Source organism: Portunus trituberculatus, chromosome 49 (assembly GCF_017591435.1).
Source record: "Portunus trituberculatus isolate SZX2019 chromosome 49, ASM1759143v1, whole genome shotgun sequence".
In the NCBI taxonomy this organism is placed as follows: Eukaryota; Metazoa; Arthropoda; class Malacostraca; order Decapoda; family Portunidae; genus Portunus; species Portunus trituberculatus.
Genome location: NC_059303.1, coordinates 1,344,086 through 1,366,534, shown reverse-complemented (window position 1 = coordinate 1,366,534; position 22,449 = coordinate 1,344,086). Strand labels below are relative to the sequence as shown.

The window sequence follows — 22,449 nt, the reverse complement described above, 5'->3', positions numbered from 1 at the left end:
CCATCCTAGACTTGCCTCCATCACCTCCACAACCCATCAGCCCACACTCACCACTACCACCCTGGCTGGACATCTCAGACAAGATCAACCTGCACCTTCCTGGCCTCCCTCCCACTCATGGTTCTGCTGGTGTCCTAGCTCCCACCCTCTTTCTACAGCTGGACAAAACCTTATACCACCACCACCTCAGAATATATACTGATGGCTCCCACTCCCCTTCACCCCCCTCCCACAGCTGCAGCCATCTATTTACCTGCATCCTCTACCTGCACAACGTGGAGGCTCCCACCAGACACCGATGTCCTGACAGCGGAACTCTATGCCCTTCAGCAAGCCCTCAACCACCTCACCACACTCTCCTCTACAGGCTCAGCAGTTATTTATACTGACTCTCTCTCCTCCATGCACCTCCTTCAATCCCGCCATCCAACCTCATCCACCTTCCTCATTCACTCCATCCAGCGGACGCTGCTACAGCTTCCCACTATGGGTTGGGGGGTAACCCTACAGTGGGTTCCATCCCACTCAGCCATCCAAGGAAACGAGGTTGCCGATGCTGCGGCCAAGATGGGCTTGTCGGAGGTAAACATCACTCTGCTCCCTCTCCCTCTCTCCACCGCCAAGCGCATTATCTCCAAAAAATGTCACTCCACCTGGGACACCCCCCTCAACACTGCTCTCCTCACCACTTCTCTGGGCCAGTACAGGTGTAATTCCTCCCCACAACCCTGGATGCGACAGCAGTCCCGTGCACTAGACGTCGCCCTCACCCGTCTCCGCCTGGGCCACACCAGACTTACTGCTCACCTGCATCGCCTGCACCTGTCCCCTGACCCATACTCCCCATGGTGCAGTACTGTACCTGAAACCATCGAACACTTCCTTCTCCACTGCCCACGCTTTCACTCTCACCGTATTGTGCTACGTTCCCGACTCCTTGCCCTGGACGTGGCAACATTCGACCTGCCCATCCTGCTGGCGGCAGCAGGCATTCACCCGTCACGGCAACCCACTGTCATCCGCCTCACCTGTGCCTTCCTCAAAAAGACTGATCAGCTGTCACGCCTGTGATAACATCACGGGCCTCCTCCAGGGCTCATAGGATCCAGCGGATCTTCACGGCCCTCAACACGAAGAAGAAGAAGAAAACTTATGTACCACATTTCCACAAGGCTTTCCATTTTATTCATTGCAGAGTCAAGAATTCAGGTGGTTCTTTTAGCTTGCAAGGAAGATATGATGCCTTCTTAATAGAGTCTGCTGACTTGAAAATGGTAGGGAGTAGATGGAGTCAAACTATGGTGGGAAGCAATGCTATTAGTTTTCTCGCCTCTCTAGTGTCTGTGAATAATATCCAGCTTCACTTCGAGAGTAAAAGACTTCCTGGTCTTCTTAGCAATGTTAGGCGACATTGCAGGGCATTTTGGTGGTATGTAGAGTGAGGGAAGATGAGCTGGTGCTGACGCTGTTATTGGTTTGAACTAGGGGAGTGGGTGGTGTGCGTTTTGTCCACGAGAGGCGCTGGTGTATTCAAAAGCCTGTCGACTTGCGTGATACGGCGGGACTTTCAAACTTGGAAAAAATTACCTGGATAAAATTTCATTAAAGCGAGTTTGGTGTTCGTTAAACGAGCAGATGGTAGTAAAAGGAAACCTTTGTTGTAGCGAAATTTCGTTGTGTGAACCTTCGTAAAGTGGGGGTTGCCTGTGTATACAGTAAGGTCCCGAGTTACGTCAGAGTTACGTTCCTGAAACATGACGTAAGTCGATTTTGTACGTAACTTGAGTTTTTGTACTTTCAAGGCATATTATCGAGTTTTCAACCAATAATTTTTTATGGTTATTCAGGTAAGTAAAAGGTTATATTGTTATATTGGTATATTATTTACAACTATGTAGGAATATATTGATTAGGGCATGACGAAGGACTGTAGGTTGCCGAGAGGGGCGGCCTGAGGCCGCCAGGAGGATGGGCAGGTCGAATGTTGTGACGCCTTGGGCGGACAGCTGGGAGCTTTGTGGAGTGCGGTAGGAGTAGAAGTGTTACATAAGTAAAAGGTTATATTGTTATATTATTTACAAGTATGTAGGAATATGAAACACAAGCTTGTTTTTGTTGTTGATTAGGGCCGTGAACGCGAAGGACTGCATATTGCCAGAGGGGTGGACGCCTGAGGCCGCCAGGAGGGTAGGCAGGTTGAATGTTGTGACGCCCAGGGCGGACAGCTGGGAGCATAGTGCAGTGCGGTGGGAGTAGAAGCGTGGGCAACGGAACAGGAAATGCAATAGGAAAGGGCAATAGAGATCAGCAGACAAGCGCAGACGGTGCAAGTGAGCTGCGAGTGTCGTGTGGCCCAGGCGAAGGCTCCGGAGTTGTTATTGTTGTGATGGGTGCGTGAGCCCTCAAGGTAGTCAACCTCCCCGTTGTCATGGTAACAGGCTTCCCATTTTCTTCTTCACTCCCTTACACACAGCTGCTGCCTCCCTTCTCATGTCTTTTAATTATGTCCACTTTTTCTTGTAACGTAATGGTTTTCCTTTTCTTAGCATCACTGCTATCACTCAGGAGTTTTCTTTTCGGTGCTATTGAGCAAGATACTAAGATAGTCAGCAAATGCAGATGTAGGAACACACTTGCCAGGGGCGACGGTGTGGTGGAACTGAGGTACATAGAGTGTTATTGTATTCAAGCGTGAGGTGGGCGGTGTGGCGGATAACCACTAGTGACGCCTGGCGGCCAACAATAACAATAAACCCCGCGCTTTATGATTTAGAACTTTTCAATTTTTTAAATCTTAAATTGCCTTATAGTGGACTGACGTAAGTGCAAGTTTGACGTAACTCGAGACCGACGTAACCTGGGACTTTACTGTATATATATAAATATGTGTATATATATATATATATATATATATATATATATATATATATATATATATATATATATATATATATATATATACAGTAGACTCAATACTTGAACTTAATTCATTCCAAATGGCTGTTCGAGTATTAAAAAGCTTGACTATTGAAACCTATAAATCAGGTAATTTGTTCTAATCTTAGCAAAACCTCAAGTTTACAAAAATTTTAATGTATTTTTTTTATAATTTTGATTTGTACATACTATAAGTGAAGTCTAGTTATGGATAACTTTGAAGAGGAGCCCTGCATTTCCAATTATCCACTGTATCATGCACTAGATCTTCTTTCTCCTTAATTACTTGTATTACAGCATCTTTTGTTTTTTCCTGAATTTGCCTCTTTACTACCTCTGAAAATTTAACTTTTTCCTCTTCTTGTTCTTGTTTCCATGCATTTCTTAATTCCTTCAGCTTGTTTTTACCCAATCCACCTTCCATCCTGTCCTCATTCCCAACCCTTACTTTTTCCTGTAAGCTCTTTGATGAGTTTTTGTAGTCGTGACATGTACCTTTTAGTATATCATTTTTTTTTCTTTTTATCTCCTGTATCTCCTTCTTTAATCCTTAATTGATTGCACTGACCTTCTCACATTTGTCTAATCTCAATCTCAGCTCTGTGCTTTCCGTTGTCAGTCTGTCCTTGTCCATTAAATTCAACATCATTTCCTTCAAGTACCTTAACTCTCTACATTGATCAACCTCCTCATATTTCCTCTTTCATCTCTAAATCCAAAAAATTCTTTATCTATCTTCTGGGTCCTACAGGCATTTCAATAAAGCACAGATTTTCACTTTGTGGCATGTTTTGATTGCATTGTATGTCTGGCAGCACCAATTAGTTTCGTTCCTCTGTCCATTTTATTTTCATCTGTACGATCCAAAAACTTATTTATTATGTAGACACAAGAATCCTGTGGCCCCCAACCCTCTGTTCATACATCTAGGTCAGGCTCCAATGCCTGTTGTAGCTTGTTCCCTGGGAGCCGCTCAAGACATCCTCACTGCGCGGTGTGTTTATTTACCTAGTTGTAGTTTTACAGGGCCTGGGCTTTATGCTTGTGTGGCCCCGTCTCCATATCTACACTTATCCAATTTTTCTTTAAAACTATGCACACTCGTTGCTGACACCACTTCCTCACTCAAACTGTTCCAAGTCTCAACACATCTTTGCGGGAAACTATATTTTTTAATATCTCTGAGACATCTTCCCTTCCTCAGCTTTTTACTATGCGATCTTGTGTTTCGAATGTCATATTCTTCCCTCAGGATCAGTTTCTCATTATCTACTTGGTCCATTCCGTTGATCAATTTATAAACTTGTATCAGATCCCCTCTCTCCCTTCTCTGTTCCAGGGTTAGTAGATCCATAGCCTTTAGTCTCTCCTCATATGTCATCCCTTCAAATTCTGGAACCATTCTTGTAGCTATTTTTTTGTAGTCTCTCCAGCTTCCTTATGTGTTTCTTTTTATGGGGGGACCACACTACTCCTGCATATTCCAATATGGGTCTTATTATAGTACTTATCAATTTCTTCATCATTTCTTTGTCCATGTAGTGAAATGCTATTCCAATATTCCTTAGCAAATTATATGTCTCTGAAAATTCTATCAATATGGCTTACCGGTTGATTATTTTCTTCCATCGTTACTCCCAAATCCTCTTCCTTTTTTACTTTCTCCAGTTCTACTCCATCTCCCATCTTATAGATTCCCACTGGTCATCTTTCACTTTTTCCCATTTCCATGACATGGCTTTTGTCCACATTGAATTCCATTTCCCACTTTTTACTCCATTCCCAGATCTTATTTAGGTCTTCCTGCAGTATTTGACAATCCTCTTTTTGCTTTATAACTCTGCACAGTTTTGCATCGTCCGCAAACAGATTTGTGTAGCTGTTCACTCCTTCTGGCATGTCGTTTATATATATGAGAAAAAGTATTGGCGCCAATACTGACCCCTGTGGCACTCCGCTTTCTACTGCTCTCCACTTGGACTTCATATCTTTGACTACCGTCCTTATTTCTCTCTCCCTCAAATAATTTTCCATCCATCTCAATGTGCTTCCTTTTAAGCCACCCTTCTCTTCTAACTTCCACAGTAATCTTTCATGTGGCACTTAATCAAATGCCTTTTTTGAATCCAAATGAAAACAATCAACCCATCCCTCTCTCTCTTGTACTCTGTCAATTATTCTAGAGTAGAAACTCAGTAAATTTGTTACACACGACCGACCTTTTCTAAAACCAAATTGGCTATTTGATAATAATTTGTTGTCTTGAAGGAACTCGATCCATTGTTTCTTTATTACTTTTTCACACATCTTACATATTAATTACACTAGTTAGTGATACCGGTCTGTAATTTAAAGGTTCTTCCTTCCTTCCGCTCTTATATATGGGAACCACCTCAGCTCTTTTCCATTCTACTGGTACTGTTCCATTTTCAATTGAGCATTTTATGATGTATATAGGACTTGCTAGTTCTTCCCTACATTCTTTCAGTATTCTGCCTGAGACTTCATCCAGTCCCATTGCCTTCTCTTCATCCAGTTCCTTCATTAACTCTTTTATTTCAAGCTTGGTTACTTTAATCTCTTTTATATAGACGGTCTTTCTATTACCCTGTGGCCTTTCAAATTTGAATTCCTTAGTAAAGACCTTATGAAATTTACTATTATTTAACAGTTCTGCCATACTTTTTAGGTCTTCCACCATCCCGTTCTCTACTTGTAACCTTTCTATTGTTTCTTTTTGTCTTATTTTTCCATTGATGAATCTGTAGAACAATTTCGGTTGCTCCTTGCATTTTTCGACAATGTCCTGTTCATAGATCCTCTCCTCTTCCTTCCTCACTTTAACATATTCATTTCTCGCTGTCTTGAAGTTTACCTTATTTACTGCATTTCTATTTCTCCTCTACCTTTTCCATGCTCCATCTCTTTTCTTCTTTGCCCTAGCACACCTTGCGTTAAACCAATCCTTCTTTCCTTCTTCTTTAGATCTATATTTCGGGACATATTCCCTGACTCCTGTTTTGTATATTTCCCAAAATAAGTTATATTTCTCTTGCACCCTCTCAGAGTTTTCCATCTCCTCCCAGTTAGCGTATTTGAAATAGTTCTTGAGATTGTCAATATCAGCCTTTCTGTAATTTAATCGGTCTCTTTTGTATGATTCGTCTCTATCTTATTTTCCTTTTTCTATATCCATTTCTAATATTACATGGTCACTCTTTCCCAATGGGCACTTATATCCTATATCATCATTCATTTGTATACCCCTTATAAAAACTATCTGCCTATCTTCGTCGTTTAGATTTTTTAGTAGGTCTTTGACTGACTTCATTTCCTCTTTTTCCCTTCTAGGTCTATATTTTACATTTTTTCTTTTTGTCCAAATATAATTATACTTCTTCTTTTCTGCAATTTCCCTTACTAGGTTTTCTTTTTCCTTAAGGACTCCTATCATTTTGTTTGCCATATTTTCACCTCTTTCTTTTAGTTATTCCTGGATCACCTCCTGAAAGTTATCCTTGTCTTTCTGATCTTGTACTCTCCATGCCTGTACTTCTCTCTTAATCACGTCCTGTACTCTTTCCTCTTCTTTGTTAACTAGTTCTTTCAGGTCCTCTTTTTCTTTCTCTACTTTACTGAGTCCTTCATCTGTTTCTTATACTTGGCTAGTTCTTTTCTCAGTTCTGCATTTTCTACCCTTAGTCTAGCTTAATTTTTTTCCACTTTTTTTTATCCTTTCTTTCAAGTTCAGAAACTCTCTCCTGTTCATCGTTCTCTTTACTCCTCATACTCTCCCTTATCCAGTTGTTTAGTTTTTCTCCAAAGTCAAAACTCGCCTATGGAGGGCGATACTTGTCTCGTCAAATCCTCCGAATCTTTCCTCTCCCTCATCATCATAATCATCCTTTTCTTGTACTTTTCCCTATTCTCATACCTGCTTATGGGTGTAAGCTCTTTCCGACTCATGGTGCCTTTCAATGTACTTCCTGGAGACTATTGCCATACAAGTTGCTTATTTGTCCAGGCCTCTGTAAACACAACAACTTCTGGTACTGAGATCAGCTAATCGCGAGGAGCGTTGGTCCACGCATCCAACCTGGACCGTGTCTCGACCTCGTGCATGTGTGTGTGTGTGTTGCTTGATATGTAAGCAAAAAAAAAACAATATTGAATGAATAGAAAGTGCTTAAATAAATTTACTGTATCAGGGACTTCAGACTAGGTAGACTGTGCCATGATTCTCAGTCTGTATGTTTATTTGTATTAGAATGGTATGAAAATTACAGAGCAATAAAGCGTTGTTTACTTTGTTACTGAAGATTTTTCCATTACTTTCAGGTGGAAGAACTTATACTACTCCCAAGCCACTGCCACACCTTCACCAAAGGCCATGACCGACCTTACTACTTACGTCACAACAACAATAACAACAATAACAACAAAAATAATGCCAGTCATCCACGGTGTCTTCCCTGTTCAAGATCATCCTACCAATTCATTGAAAGGTGAAGTGCCTGAGTAGTTTTTTGAGTTATTATTTATACTTTGCTCTCAAATAAACTCATCCAATGACAACCAAAGACAAACTCTCCTAAGGTTCATCCAACTGTGGCTGTTGGTTAGTGAGCAGCAGCAGGAAAGAAGCTGGTGGATCTTTGTAATGATATGGTATTTTGTACTCTGTTGCCAATCTTATTCAGAATTATTTCACTTTTGAGGAAGAAAAAATGGATTAATAATGATAATGATAGTAATAATAATAATAATAATAATAATAATAATAATAATTATAATGATATGATAAATAAGGAATATAATAGGTGTAAATGAACAACCTGACATATCTGAACACATCCACATAAGCACAAGAGGTGACCAGTGTACAATGTGTAAAATTCACTGCACATTGCTATTATTAATTTTGTAATTCATTATTAGTTATTGATTGGATACATTGGAGACTTATTGTCATGTCAAATGTTTTAGCACACTGAAAACTTTAATAAGCCAGTGCTTTTGGGGAGTGTATTGTGCTGAGAGCAAGTACCTCAGTCTTCCAGTTGTATTTTGGTTGATATGTGATGCTCTGTAGTAAATACGTTCCAATAGCAGTATTTTGACCGATACTGATAACATAAAACTGGGCCAATATTGATACTACTACTGATACTGATACTATTACCGATACCGATACTATTGCTTATACTCATAACAATGCATTGGAAACCAATCTATAAGATTGTTGCCTGCCATTGTATGTTTTTTTTTCTTTTTTTAAGTTCGACATTATTAAACTTCAACAATAATATTGTCATTATCTCTCTCTTTTTTGTGTTATTTTAAATGTGTTTACCATTCTTTATTGTAATAGGCATCACTATGTGTAATGGCAGCTACCCCCACCATTTCAGAGACAGCTGTGCTCAAGGGTGACCTCCTTTCCTGTGACATTCTATATTTACCTAGTTGTATTTACCTAGTTGTAAAATACGAGAAATGAGCTATGCTCATGCTGTCCTGTCTCCATATCTATGCATATCCAACATTTCTTTGAATTTATTAATTGTTCTTGCTTCAATAACTCTCTTATCTAAACTGTTCCACACCTCTCTACATCTCTGTGGAAAGTTGAATTTCTTGATATCTCTCCTGTAGTTGTCTTTTCTTAATTTTTTTTCTGTGTCCTCTTGTGTCACCGTTGTCCCAGATTAGTAAGTCTTCTCTACCTACTTTTACCAGGCCATTCATTGTGCTGTACACTGCTATTAGATCTCTTTCTCTTCTCTGTTCTAAGGTTGTAAGAACTAGTATTTGTATGTAGCCTTTCTTCATATGACCGTTCACTTAAATTTGGGGGAAGCTTTGTTACTGCCCTCTGTATTCTCTCTAATTTCCTTATGTGTTTCTTTTTGTTCGATGACCATACTGTAGCTGCTTATTCTAATTTTGGGCATATTAGAGTCGTTAACAGTTTTTATCATATCTTCATCTATGTAAGTGAATGCCACCTTTGTATTTCTCAAAAGTTCATAGGCATTTCCTGTAATTCTATTTATGTGCATTTTTGGTAACAAGTTTTCCACATTGGTTACTCCTAGGTTTGTTTCCTTCAGACTTCTTAATTTCTTCAGTCCTCATTGAGTAAACTCCCTTTGGCATTCTTTTGCCCATTCCAAATTTTAATACGCTACACTTTTTTGTATTAAATTTCATTATTCATGTGAGTGACCATTCCACTATTTTATCCAAGTCTTGTTGTAGTGCCTCACAATCTTCTTTTCTATTCACCCTTCTCATTAATTTAGCATCATCTGCAAACAGACTGATGTAACTATCTTTATTTCCTGGTATTTAGCTTACATATACTGCAAACATTATTGGTGCTAATACTTACCCCTGCAAAACTCAACTTAAGACTCTTTTTCCAGGCCAATTTTTTTTATCTCCTATACTATTTCTCATTTCTCTGTCTTTTAGAAAGTCAGCCATCCATCTCAGAAGTCCTCCCATTAATGCTCCATTTTGTTCAAGTTTCCACTGTAACCTGTGCAGAACCTTGTCAAAGGCCTTCTTTGGATCTAGGTATATGCATTCCACCCAGCAATCCCTTTCTTGCACTATGTCTGCCACTCTTGAGTAGAAGCTTATTAAATTTGTGACACATGATCTTCCTCTTCTGAATCCATACTGTTAACATACCTTTCTCCTCCAGATATTACATCCATTTCTTCTTTATTATCCTTTCACATATTTTTCCTATTATACTGGTCAATGACCCTGGTCTATAGTTTAATGGATCCTCCTTATTACCTCCTTTGAATATGGGCACAATATCTGCTCTTTTCCAATCTGTTGGTACTTTACCCTCTGTTAAGGAACGCATAATTATGTTGTGGACTTTGTCAGCTAACTGGTGACTACATTTCTTTACAATCTAGTTTGACACTCCATCAGGACCTGAGGCTTTCCTTACATCTTGTTCTTTCCTTATTTTCCTTGCCTCTTCTACTGACACTTGTATTTCACGGACACTCTCAGCTAATTCCACTGGGGTTTGACATTGGAAGTCACTGTTTCTGCTGAAGACTGACTAAAAGCAGTTGTTCATCACTCCCACCTTATATTCTGGGTTTATGTGCATTTAATTATTGTATTTTAGTTTGGTTATTTCTCCTTTGATTTTTCAGCCTGCTATGTATTTACCTATTTGTGTATTACAGGGCCCGAGCTAAGCTCTCTGTGTCCTGTCTCCTTGTCCACTCCTGCCATATCTCTCTTTCATCTGATTGAAACACACCGCATCAACGACATCACTGCTCAGTTTATTCCACTTATCAATTCTACGATGCGGGAAACTGTACTTTCTCACGTCATTTAGACAAATGTCTTTTATTATTTTTTTTCCATGTTCTCGGAGGTAATTACTTGTGGTCACCTTTATCAATTCTCTGTCCAGTATGTCAATCTTGTTCACCAATTTATACATAGTTATCATATCTCCTCTTGTTCTTCTCTCTTCTAGTGTGGTCAGCCTCAGCTTCCTCAGTCTTTCCTCATATGTGTGTGTGTGTATTTACCTAATTGTATTTACCTAATTGTAACATACGGGAAAAGAGCTATGCTCGTACTGTCCCGTCTCCATATCTACTAATGTCCAGCTTTTTCTTAAAATCATGAATATTCCTTGTGTTGACCACTTCCACGTCTAAACTATTCCATGCTTCCACCCTTCTATGAGGGAAGCTATATTTTTTCACATCTCTCCTATAATTGGCCATTTTAGTTTTTCCCATGCCCTCTCGACATTCTTTCATTCCACATACACAGATCTTCCCTATCCATTTTTCCATGCCAATCATCACTCTGTATATTGCTATCAGGTCTCCCTTTCTCTTCTGTTTTCCAGGGTCGGAAGTTGCATTCTGTTCAGTCTGTCTTCATAAGTCAAATCTCTTAAGTCAGGCACCATTTTTGTTGCAGCCCTCTGTACTTTCTCTAGTTTCCTTATGTGTTTCTTTAAGTTCGAGCCCACTGTATTGTTGCATATTCAAGCCTTGGTCTTATCATTGCAGTAATTATTTTCTTCATCATTTCTTCATCTAAATATCTGACGCCACTCTTATGTTCCTCAATAAGTTCAATACTTCTCCAATTATTTTGTTTATATGTCTCTCTGGCGATAGGTCATTGGTAATTGTCACCCCAAGGTCTTTTTCTTCATGACTGGTTTTATGTCTTCATTTCCTATCTTGTACATACTCCTGATTCTTCTTTCACTCTTGCCAAACTCTAATTTCTTGCATTTTGTCGTGTTGAACTCCATTTGCCATGTACAGCTCCATTTCCATATTCTGTCCAAGTCTTCCTGGAGTAGTTCGCAATCTTTGTCACATCTCACTTTTCTTAACAATTTTGCATCGTCTGCAAATAGGCTCACATAACTGGACACCCCATCCACCATGTCATTTATGTAGACCGCGAACATTACTGGTGCCAACACTGATCCCTATGGAACTCCACTCTCCACCAAGCCCCATTCTGATGGTCTGTCCTTAATTATTGTTCTCATTTCTCTTCCTACCAAAAGTCTTCCATCCATTTTAGTAAACTGCCATGCACTCCTCCTACCATTTCAAGTTTCCAGATCAGTCTCCGGTGTGGTACCTTATCAAAGGCCTTTTTTAAATCCAGATATATTCCATCAGCCCAACCATCTCTTTCCTGTATTACATCTATCACCCTCGAATAGTAACATATCAGGTTTGTCGTGCATGAACGCCCTTTTCTAAAACCAAATTGACACTCACAAAGTATGTCATTTTTCTCCAAGAAGTCTGTCCATCTATTCTTCACCACCCTCTCACACATCTTGTGTGTGTGTGTGTGTGTGTGTGTGTGTGTGTGTATTTATTTATTTACCTAGTTGTATTTACCTAGTTGTAGTTTTACAGGGCCTGGGCTTTATGCTCGTGTGGTCCCATCTCCATATCTACATTTATCCAATTTTTCTTTAAAACTATGTACACTCTTTGCTGACACCACTTCCTCACTCAAACTGTTCCAAGTCTCAACACATCTTTGCGGGAAACTAAATTTTTTAACATCTCTCAGACATCGTCCCTTCCTTAGTTTCTTACTATGCGATCTTGTGCTTCTAAAGTGATATTCTTCTCTCAGGATCAGTTTCTCATTATCCACTTCATCCATTCCGTTAATCAATTTATAAACTTGTATCAGATCCCCTCTCTCTCTTCTCTGCTCCAAGGTTGGTAGATCCATAGCCTTTAGTCTCTCCTCATATGTCATCCCTTTAAATTCTGGAACCATTCTTGTAGCCATTTTTGTAGTCTCTCTAATTTTCTTATGTGTTTCTTTTATGGGCGTCCACACAACTCCTGCATATTCCAATCTAGGTCTTATTTTAGTACTTATCAATTTCTTCATCATTTCCTTGTCCATATAGTGAAATGCTACTCCAATATTCCTTAGCAAATTATACGTCTCTCTGAAAATTCTATCAATATGGCTTACCGGTTGATTATTTTCTTCCATTGTCACTCCCAAGTCCTTTTCCTTTTTACTTTTCTAGTTCTACTCCATCTCCCATCTTATAGATTCTCACTGGTCGTCTTTCACTTCTTCCCATTTCCATGACATGGTTTTTATCCACATTGAATTCCATCTCCCATTTTTTGCTCCATTTCCAGATCTTGTTTAAGTCTTCCTGTAGTATTTCACAATCCTCTTTTGTTTAATGACTCTGCACAGTTTCGCATCGTCCATAAACAGATTTATGTAGCTGTTCACTCCTCTGGCATGTCATTTATATATACGAGAAAAGTATTGGCGCCAATACTGACCCTGTGGCACTCCGCTGTCTACTGTTCTCCACTTGGACTTCATATCTTTAACTATCGTCCTTATTTCTCTCCCCCTTAAGTAATTCTTCATCCATCTCAATGTGCTTCCTTTTAAGCCACCCTTCTCCTCTAACTTCCGTAGTAATCTTTCACATGGCACTTTATCAAATGCCTTTTTTAGATCTAAATAAATACAGTCAACCCATCCCTCTCTCTCTTGTACTTTATCAACTATTCTAGAGTAGAAACTCAATAAATTTGTTACACATGACCGACCTTTTCTAAAACCAAATTGGCTATATGATAATATTTTGTTGTCTTCAAGAAACTCAATCCATTGCTTCTTTATTACTTTTTCACACATCTTGCATATTACACTAGTTAGTGATACCGGTCTGTAATTTAAAGGTTCTTCCTTCCTTCCGCTCTTATATATTGGAACCACCTCAGCTCTTTTCCACTCCACTGGTACTGTTCCATTTTCAATTGAGCATTTTATGATGTTGTATATTGGACTTGCTAGTTCTTCCCTACATTCTTTCAGTATTCTGCCTGAGACTTCATCCGGTCCCACTGCCTTTTCCTCATCTAGTTCCGTCATCAACTTTTTTATTTCAAGCTTGGTTACTTTAACCCCTTCAATACGGTGACGCCTATGTAGGCGTCATGAAGCCCCAGTAGCAAATACGGTGACGCCTACGTAGACGTCATATTTCTTTTCTGAGCTTTCTTCAGTTCAGTTGTCCCGTATAGTGTGTTGAATACCAACTACACACGCCGTATGCTGTCCTTGAAATCTTAGTGCTCCTCCCACCATCCTTGTCTCCACCAATCACTAAAGATAAGCTACATGCGTCCCGCCTTGTGTCTAAAATTACCCAATGACATAGACTGTTCCCATCTCTCTCTCTCTCTCTCTCTCTCTCTCTCTCTCTCTCTCTCTCTCTCTCTCTCTCTCTCTCTCTCTCTCTCTCTCTCTCTCTCTCTCTCTCTCTCTCTCTCTCTCTCTCTCTCTCTCTCATCTCCCCATCTCCTTCCTTCCCTCCCCCTCTCCCTCTCGAAAGATAAGTTACATGCATCCTGCCTTGTAACATTCGTGAAAAAACACACACACACACACACACACACACACACATAGCTTCCCTCATAGAAGGGTGGAAGCATGGAATAGTTTAGACGTGGAAGTGGTCAACGCAAGGAATATTCATGATTTTAAGAAAAAGCTGGACATTAATAGATATGGAGACGGGACAACACAAGCATAGCTCTTTTCCCGTATGTTACAATTAGGTAAATACAATTAGGTAAATACACACACACACACACACACACAAGATGTGCTAGGGCAAAGGAGAAACGAGATGGAGCATGGAAAAGGTGGAGAAGAAACAGAAATCCAGAAAATAAGGAAAACTTCAGAACAGCAAGAAATGAATATGCTAAGGTGAGAAAGGAAGAAGAAAAGAACTATGAAAAGGACATTGTTGAAAAATGTAAAGAACAACCAAAATTGTTTTACAGATTCATAAATGGAAAAATAAGACAAAAAGAAACAATAGAAAGGTTAAAAGGAGAAAACGTAATGGTGGAAGACCCAAAAAGTATGGCAGAACTGTTGAATAGTAAATTTCATGAGGTCTTTACTAAGGAATCCAAATTTGAAAGACCACAGGGTAATAGAGAGACTGTATATATGAAAGAGATTAAAGTAACCAAGCTTGAAATAAAAAGTTGATGACAGAATTGGATGAGGAAAAGGCAATGGGACGGATGAAGTCTCAGGAAGAATACTGAAAGAATGTAGGAAGAACTAGCAAGTCCAATATACAACATCATAAAATGCTCAATAAAAATGGAACAGTGCCAGTAGAGTGGAAAAGAGCTGAGGTGGTTCCCATATATAAGAGCGGAAGGAAGGAAGAACCTTTAAATTACAGGCCGGTATCACTAACTAGTGTAATATGCAAGATGTGTGAAAAAGTAATAAAGAAGCAATGGATCGAGTTTCTTGAAGACAACAAAATATTATCAAATAGCCAATTTGGTTTTAGAAAAGGTCGGTCATGTGTGACAAATTTATTGAGTTTCTACTCTAGAATAGTTGATAAAGTACAAGAGAGAGAGGATGGGTTGACTGTATTTATTTAGATCTAAAAAAGGCTTTTGATAAAGTGCCACATGAAAGATTACTATGGAAGTTAGAGGAGAAGGGTGGCTTAAAAGGAAGCACATTGAGATGGATGAAGAATTACTTAAGGGGGAGAGAAATAAGGACGATAGTTAAAGATATGAAGTCCAAGTGGAGAACAGTAGACAGCGGAGTGCCACAGGGGTCAGTATTGGCACCAATACTTTTTCTTGTATATATAAATGACATGCCAGAGGGAGTGAACAGCTACATAAATCTGTTTGCAGACGATGCGAAACTGTGCAGAGTCATTAAACAAAAAGAGGATTGTGAAATACTACAGGAAGACTTAAACAAGATCTGGAAATGGAGCAAAAAATGGGAGATGGAATTCAATGTGGACAAAAGCCATGTCATGGAAATGGGAAAAAGTTAAAGACAACCAGTGGGAATCTATAAGATGGGAGATAGAGTAGAACTAAAAAAAGTAAAAAAGGAAAAGGACTTGGGAGTGACAATGGAAGAAAATAATCAACCGGTTAGCCATATTGATAGAATTTTCAGAGAGATGTTTAATTTGCTAAGGAATATTGGAGTAGCATTTCACTATATGGACAAGGAAATGATGAAGAAATTGATAAGTACTAAAATAAGACCTAGATTGGAATATGCAGGAGTTGTGTGGACTCCTCATAAAAAGAAACACATAAGAAAATTAGAGACTACAAAAATGGCTACAAGAATGGTTCCAGAATTTAAAGGGATGGCATATGAGGAGAGACTAAAGGCAATGGATCTACCAACCTTGGAGCAGAGAAGAGAGAGACGGGATCTGATACAAGTTTATAAATTGATTAACGGAATGGATGAAGTGGATAATGAGAAACTGATCCTGAGAGAAGAATATCACTTTAGAAGCACAAGATCGCATAGTAAGAAACTAAGGAAGGGACAATGTCTGAGAGATGTTAAAAATATAGTTTCCCGCAAAGATGTGTTGAGACTTGGAACAGTTTGAGTGAGGAAGTGGTATCAGCAAAGAGTATACATAGTTTTAAAGAAAAATTGTATAAGTGTAGATATGGAGACGGGACCACACGAGCATAAAGCCCAGGCCCTGTAAAACTACAACTAGGTAAATACAACTAGGTAAATACACACACACACACACACACACACACACACACATACACTAATTCTACAGTTACCATTGCCTAAGAGTAACCAAGGTGGGAAATGAGCTGGTAATGTTTGTCCCGTCTCCATATAGTCATGTTAACTGTTGATTAGCAAAATAATGTCCAGGGAAGGTAAATATAAACTGTAGCCTGCGTTTGAGCCATCAGCTGGTTTGTTTACATCTGCGCAACATGGCGGCCGTGAACTCGAAAGATGAATCAGACTTCACAGGATTTCAAGGAATAATGGAGAAGAGCGCTTATGTGAAGAAAATTCTGGAGTTGGAAGGTAAAATTGAAAACTGTTTGAAAAGTATGGGGCCTGGAAACGAGTTATGACAATGTAATGAAAGAGTGTGCCGATATGAAGAAGGAAAATGAAGCACTGAAAGAGGAAGTTAAGCTAATTAAAGTGAATTGCGAAAAATGTGGAGAATCTCTAGGAAAAGTGATGGAGAAGCAGGCTGAATGGAAAAAAAAGTCAGGAAGTGGAAAGAAAGGAGGTAAATTACAAAGTTGCAAGTCTGGAAAAGGAAATCAAAGAGTCTGGGGAGAAAACTTTGGGCCTTGCTGAAATTATAGATCAACAGATCATAGAAGAGAAGATTGCTGAGAAAGTGGTGAAGGTTATTAAATCAAATGAGACATTGGTGAGGGAAACTGTAGACAAAAAGAGATGTGTGGTGATATTTGGGGTGGAGGAGGATAAGACACCGAGTAAAATGGAGAGAGAGAAAACATAAAAAGGTGATAAATAATATCATTAATGTGGTGCAGGAGGAGGAAAAGACCTAGTACAAGAAATAGAGGACTTCCATAGAATTGGAAAGTTCACAAGAGAAGGTATGAGGCCAATAAGAATCAAACTTAAGTCACAAAAGGATGTAGATGAATTGGTGGAGAAGTCATGGAGGCTAGCCCAGCAGGAAACAACAAGGAAGATTTGGTTGAGAAGAGATCTCGGTGAAAAGGAAAGAGAAATGTTAAATGAGTTGAGAAAGGAGGCTTTGAAAAAATGAAGAGAGGACAGAAGAGGAGAAGAAAGAGTTTTTCTGGAGAATCTTGGATATGAGACTGAGGAAGTGGTTCATAACCCAGAAAAGTACAGCAAGAAAGGACTAAAGAAACTTACGTATGAGCGGAATGTAATGTATTCCAACATAAATGGAGTGATATCGGGATTTTAGAACTCAACGATTACTTGAGGGACAAGAACCCAGATATTGTGGGTCTTACTGAAACAAAACTGAGAGAGGAGAAGACCTGATGATGGTTGGAGAAGGAAATATAATGTTTGGAAAAGAAATAGAGTAGGTAAGATGGGAGGAGGAGTGATGTTGCTGGTTAAAAAGATATAAAGGTGGATCAAGTGAAAGAAGGTATGGGAAAGGCAGAAGTGCTAAAGATCAGAGCAGAAACTAATGAAGGAAAAAGAGGCACTACATAGTGGTGTACGTACCACCTAAGACAAATGCATGGTCAGTACAGGAATATGAAGAAATGATAAGTGATACAGGAACATGTCTGGAAGAAATGTTGGGTGGCTGTGAACGAACTATAATGATGGGAGATTTTAATTGTAAAGAGGTGTGTTGGGAGGACTGGTCAATGGAAGGATCAGAGACAACATGGGAAATACACTATTGACACTGGCAATGGAAAATGTGTTAACTCAGTGGGTCAAAGAAGATACTAGGTTTGGAGGAGAGGGAGCATCGTCAAGACTGGACTTGGTCTTTAGTACAGAGCCAATGGTCATTGAGGAGATGAGGGTGGAGTGCCCTTTAGCAAAGAGTGATCATGCAGTTTTGGAGTTCAAGGTGATAGATGAAGAGAAATCTAGAAGAAATGAAGAATATAAAGTGGGAAGATGGAATTATGCCAAGACAGATTTTGGAAACCTAAAGAAATTCTTTCAAGAGACAAATTGGATGAAATTCAAGAGTGCTAAGGAGCAAATGAAAAGTGGAAGGAATTTATAAAAATATACAAAGAAGGTGAGAAAAATTTGTACCAATAAGACAACATAGAGAAGTTGGAAAGCAGGACTGGTTTAACGATAGATGTGAAAAGGCTAGAACAAGAAAAGAGGATGCATGGAAGAGGTGGAGAAGGAAAAGACGGATTAAGCAGTGGGAAAGTTACAAAAGAGCAAGAAATGAATATGTGTTGATTAGAAGAGAAGAAAGAAAGAAACAAGAAAAGGATATAATTGATAAATGTAAAGACCAACCAAGGCTTTTTACAGACATGTGAACAACAACATCAAAAATAGAGAAAGTATTGAAAGTTTAGAAGTAAATGGAGTATGCAGTGAAGATCCCAGGAAATGGCAGAGGCTATGAATGGATGCTTTGGAAGGTATTCACAAAGGAGACTGCTTTTGACAAACCACTGGTAATGGAACAGAAAGGGATTATGAAGGAGTTTCAAGTAACTGTGGAGGAGATCAAGAATATGATGGGGAGTTTAGAAGTGAGAAAAGCTGTGGGACCTGATGGGGTATCAGGATGGATTTTAAGAGAATGCAGGAGCAACTGGCAGAAAAAGTTTGTGAAGTAATTGATGCCTCATTAAGGGAAGGTGTAGTGCCCCAAGACTGGAAAAGAGCTAACATTGTCCCAATCTATAAATCAGGTAACAAGAGAGACCCATTGAACTATAGACCAGTGTCACTTACAAGTGTGGTAGCTAAGATGTGTGAGAGGGTGGTGAAGAATAGATGGACAGACTTCTTGGAGAAAAATGACATACTTTGTGAGTGTCAATTTGGTTTTAGAAAAGGGCGTTCATGCACGACAAACCTGATATGTTACTATTCGAGGGTGATAGATGTAATACAGGAAAGAGATGGTTGGGCTGATGGAATATATCTGGATTTAAAAAAGGCCTTTGATAAGGTACCACACCGGAGACTGATCTGGAAACTTGAAATGGTAGGAGGAGTGCATGGCAGTTTACTAAAATGGATGGAAGACTTTTGGTAGGAAGAGAAATGAGAACAATAATTAAGGACAGACCATCAGAATGGGGCTTGGTGGAGAGTGGAGTTCCACAGGGATCAGTGTTGGCACCAGTAATGTTCGCGGTCTACATAAATGACATGGTGGATGGGGTGTCCAGTTATGTGAGCCTATTTGCAGACGATGCAAAATTGTTAAGAAAAGTGAGATGTGACAAAGATTGCGAACTACTCCAGGAAGACTTGGACAGAATATGGAAATGGAGCTGTACATGGCAAATGGAGTTCAACACGACAAAATGCAAGAAAATAGAGTTTGGCAAGAGTGAAAGAAGAATCAGGAGTATGTACAAGATAGGAAATGAAGACATAAAACCAGTCATGAAGAAAAAGACCTTGGGGTGACAATTACCAATGACCTATCGCCAGAGAGACATATAAACAAAATAATTGGAGAAGTATTGAACTTATTGAGGAACATAAGAGTGGCGTCAGATATTTAGATGAAGAAATGATGAAGAAAATAATTACTGCAATGATAAGACCGAGGCTTGAATATGCAACAATACAGTGGGCTCGAACTTAAAGAAACACATAAGGAAACTAGAGAAAGTACAGAGGGCTGCAACAAAAATGGTGCCTGACTTAAGAGATTTGACTTATGAAGACAGACTGAAAAAGAATGCAACTTCCGACCCTGGAAAACAGAAGAGAAAGGGGAGACCTGATAGCAATATACAGAGTGATGATTGGCATGGAAAAATGGATAGGGAAGATCTGTGTATGTGGAATGAAAGAATGTCGAGAGGGCATGGGAAAAAACTAAAATGGCCACTTATAGGAGAGATGTGAAAAATATAGCTTCCTCATAGAAGGGTGGAAGCATGGAATAGTTTAGACGTGGAAGTGGTCAACGCAAGGAATATTCATGATTTTAAGAAAAAGCTGGACATTAATAGATATGGAGACGGGACAACACGAGCATAGCTCTTTTCCGTATGTTACAATTAGGTAAATACAATTAGGTAAATACACACACACACACACACACATCGACATCGATGGCGGATGTGGTCGCTGAGCTCCAGAGCAATCATCTCTAATTCTACAGTTACCATTGCCTAAGAGTAACCAAGGTGGGAAAGGAGCTGGTAATGTTTGTCCCGTCTCCATATAGTCATGTTAACTGTTGATTAGCAAAATAATGTCCAGGAAGGTAAATATAAACTGTAGCCTGCGTTTGAGCCATCAGCTGGTTTGTTTACATCTGCGCAACATGGCGGCCGTGAACTCGAAAGATGAATCAGACTTCACAGGATTTCAAGGAATAATGGAGAAGAGCGCTTATGTGAAGAAAATTCTGGAGTTGGAAGGTAAAATTGAAAAACTGTTTGAAAAGTATGGGGGCCTGGAAACGAGTTATGACAATGTAATGAAAGAGTGTGCCGATATGAAGAAGGAAAATGAAGCACTGAAAGAGGAAGTTAAGCTAATTAAAGTGAATTGCAAAAATGTGGAGAATCTCTAGGAAAAGTGATGGAGAAGCAGGCTGAATGGAAAAAAGTCAGGAAGTGGAAAGAAAGGAGGTAAATTACAAAGTTGCAAGTCTGGAAAAGGAAATCAAAGAGTCTGGGAGAAAACTTTGGGCCTTGCTGAAATTATAGATCAACAGATCATAGAAGAGAAGATTGCTGAGAAAGTGGTGAAGGTTATTAAATCAAATGAGACATTGGTGAGGGAAACTGTAGACAAAAAGAGATGTGTGGTGATATTTGGTGTGGAGGAGGATAAGACACCGAGTAAAATGGAGAGAGAGAAAACATAAAAAGGTGATAAATAATATCATTAATGTGGTGCAGGAGGAGGAAAAGACCTAGTACAAGAAATAGAGGACTTCCATAGAATTGGAAAGTTCACAAGAGAAGGTATGAGGCCAATAAGAATCAAACTTAAGTCACAAAAGGATGTAGATGAATTGGTGGAGAAGTCATGGAGGCTAGCCCAGCAGGAAACAACAAGGAAGATTTGGTTGAGAAGAGATCTCGGTGAAAAGGAAAGAGAAATGTTAAATGAGTTGAGAAAGGAGGCTTTGAAAAAAATGAAGAGAGGACAGAAGAGGAGAAGAAAGAGTTTTTCTGGAGAATCTTGGATATGAGACTGAGGAAGTGGTTCATAACCCAGAAAAGTACAGCAAGAAAGGACTAAAGAAACTTACGTATGAGCGGAATGTAATGTATTCCAACATAAATGGAGTGATATCGGGATTTTAGAACTCAACGATTACTTGAGGGACAAGAACCCAGATATTGTGGGTCTTACTGAAACAAAACTGAGAGAGGGAGAAGACCTGGAGAATCTTGATATGGTTGGAGAAGGGAAATATAATGTTTGGAAAAGAAATAGAGTAGGTAAGATGTCTTACTGGAGGAGGAAGTGATGGTTGAAATATGGTTAAAAAGATATAAAGGTGGATCAAGTGAAAGAAGGTATGGGAAAGGCAGAAGTGCTAAAGATCAGAGCAGAAACTAATGAAGGAAAAAGAGGCACTACATAGTGGTGTACGTACCACCTAAGACAAATGCATGGTCAGTACAGGAATATGAAGAAATGATAAGTGATACAGGAACATGTCTGGAAGAAATGTTGGGTGGCTGTGAACGAACTATAATGATGGGAGATTTTAATTGTAAAGAGGTGTGTTGGGAGGACTGGTCAATGGAAGGATCAGAGACAACATGGGGAAATACACTATTGACACTGGCAATGGAAAATGTGTTAACTCAGTGGGTCAAAGAAGATACTAGGTTTGGAGGAGAGGGAGCATCGTCAAGACTGGACTTGGTCTTTAGTACAGAGCCAATGGTCATTGAGGAGATGAGGGTGGAGTGCCCTTTAGCAAAGAGTGATCATGCAGTTTTGGAGTTCAAGGTGATAGATGAAGAGAAATCTAGAAGAAATGAAGAATATAAAGTGGGAAGATGGAATTATGCCAAGACAGATTTTGGAAACCTAAAGAAATTCTTTCAAGAGACAAATTGATGAAATTCAAGAGTGCTAAGGAGCAAATGAAAAGTGGAAGGAATTTATAAAATATACAAAGAAGGTGAGAAAAATTTGTACCAATAAGACAACATAGAGAAGTTGGAAAGCAGGACTGGTTTAACGATAGATGTGAAAAGGCTAGAACAAGAAAAGAGGATGCATGGAAGAGGTGGAGAAGGAAAAGACGGATTAAGCAGTGGGAAAGTTACAAAAGAGCAAGAAATGAATATGTGTTGATTAGAAGAGAAGAAAGAAAGAAACAAGAAAAGGATATAATTGATAAATGTAAAGACCAACCAAGGCTTTTTACAGACATGTGAACAACAACATCAAAAATAGAGA

General features: G+C 39.3%; 1 protein-coding gene across 3 annotated transcripts in view; it reads left to right on the top strand.

The window, feature by feature from the left end:
* LOC123499072 (F-box only protein 33-like) overlaps positions 1-22,449 on the top strand; it is a 302,244-nt gene that overhangs the window by 34,148 nt on the left and 245,647 nt on the right. For all 3 annotated transcript variants that reach the window (XR_006672868.1, XR_006672867.1, XM_045246673.1), the window contains exon 2: positions 7,276-7,442. Coding sequence is in view for 1 of the 3 variants with exons in the window: in XM_045246673.1 (XP_045102608.1) it covers positions 7,276-7,442 (167 nt within the window). In the remaining 2 variants the exon portion in view is untranslated. The remainder of the gene's footprint in view (positions 1-7,275; positions 7,443-22,449) is intronic.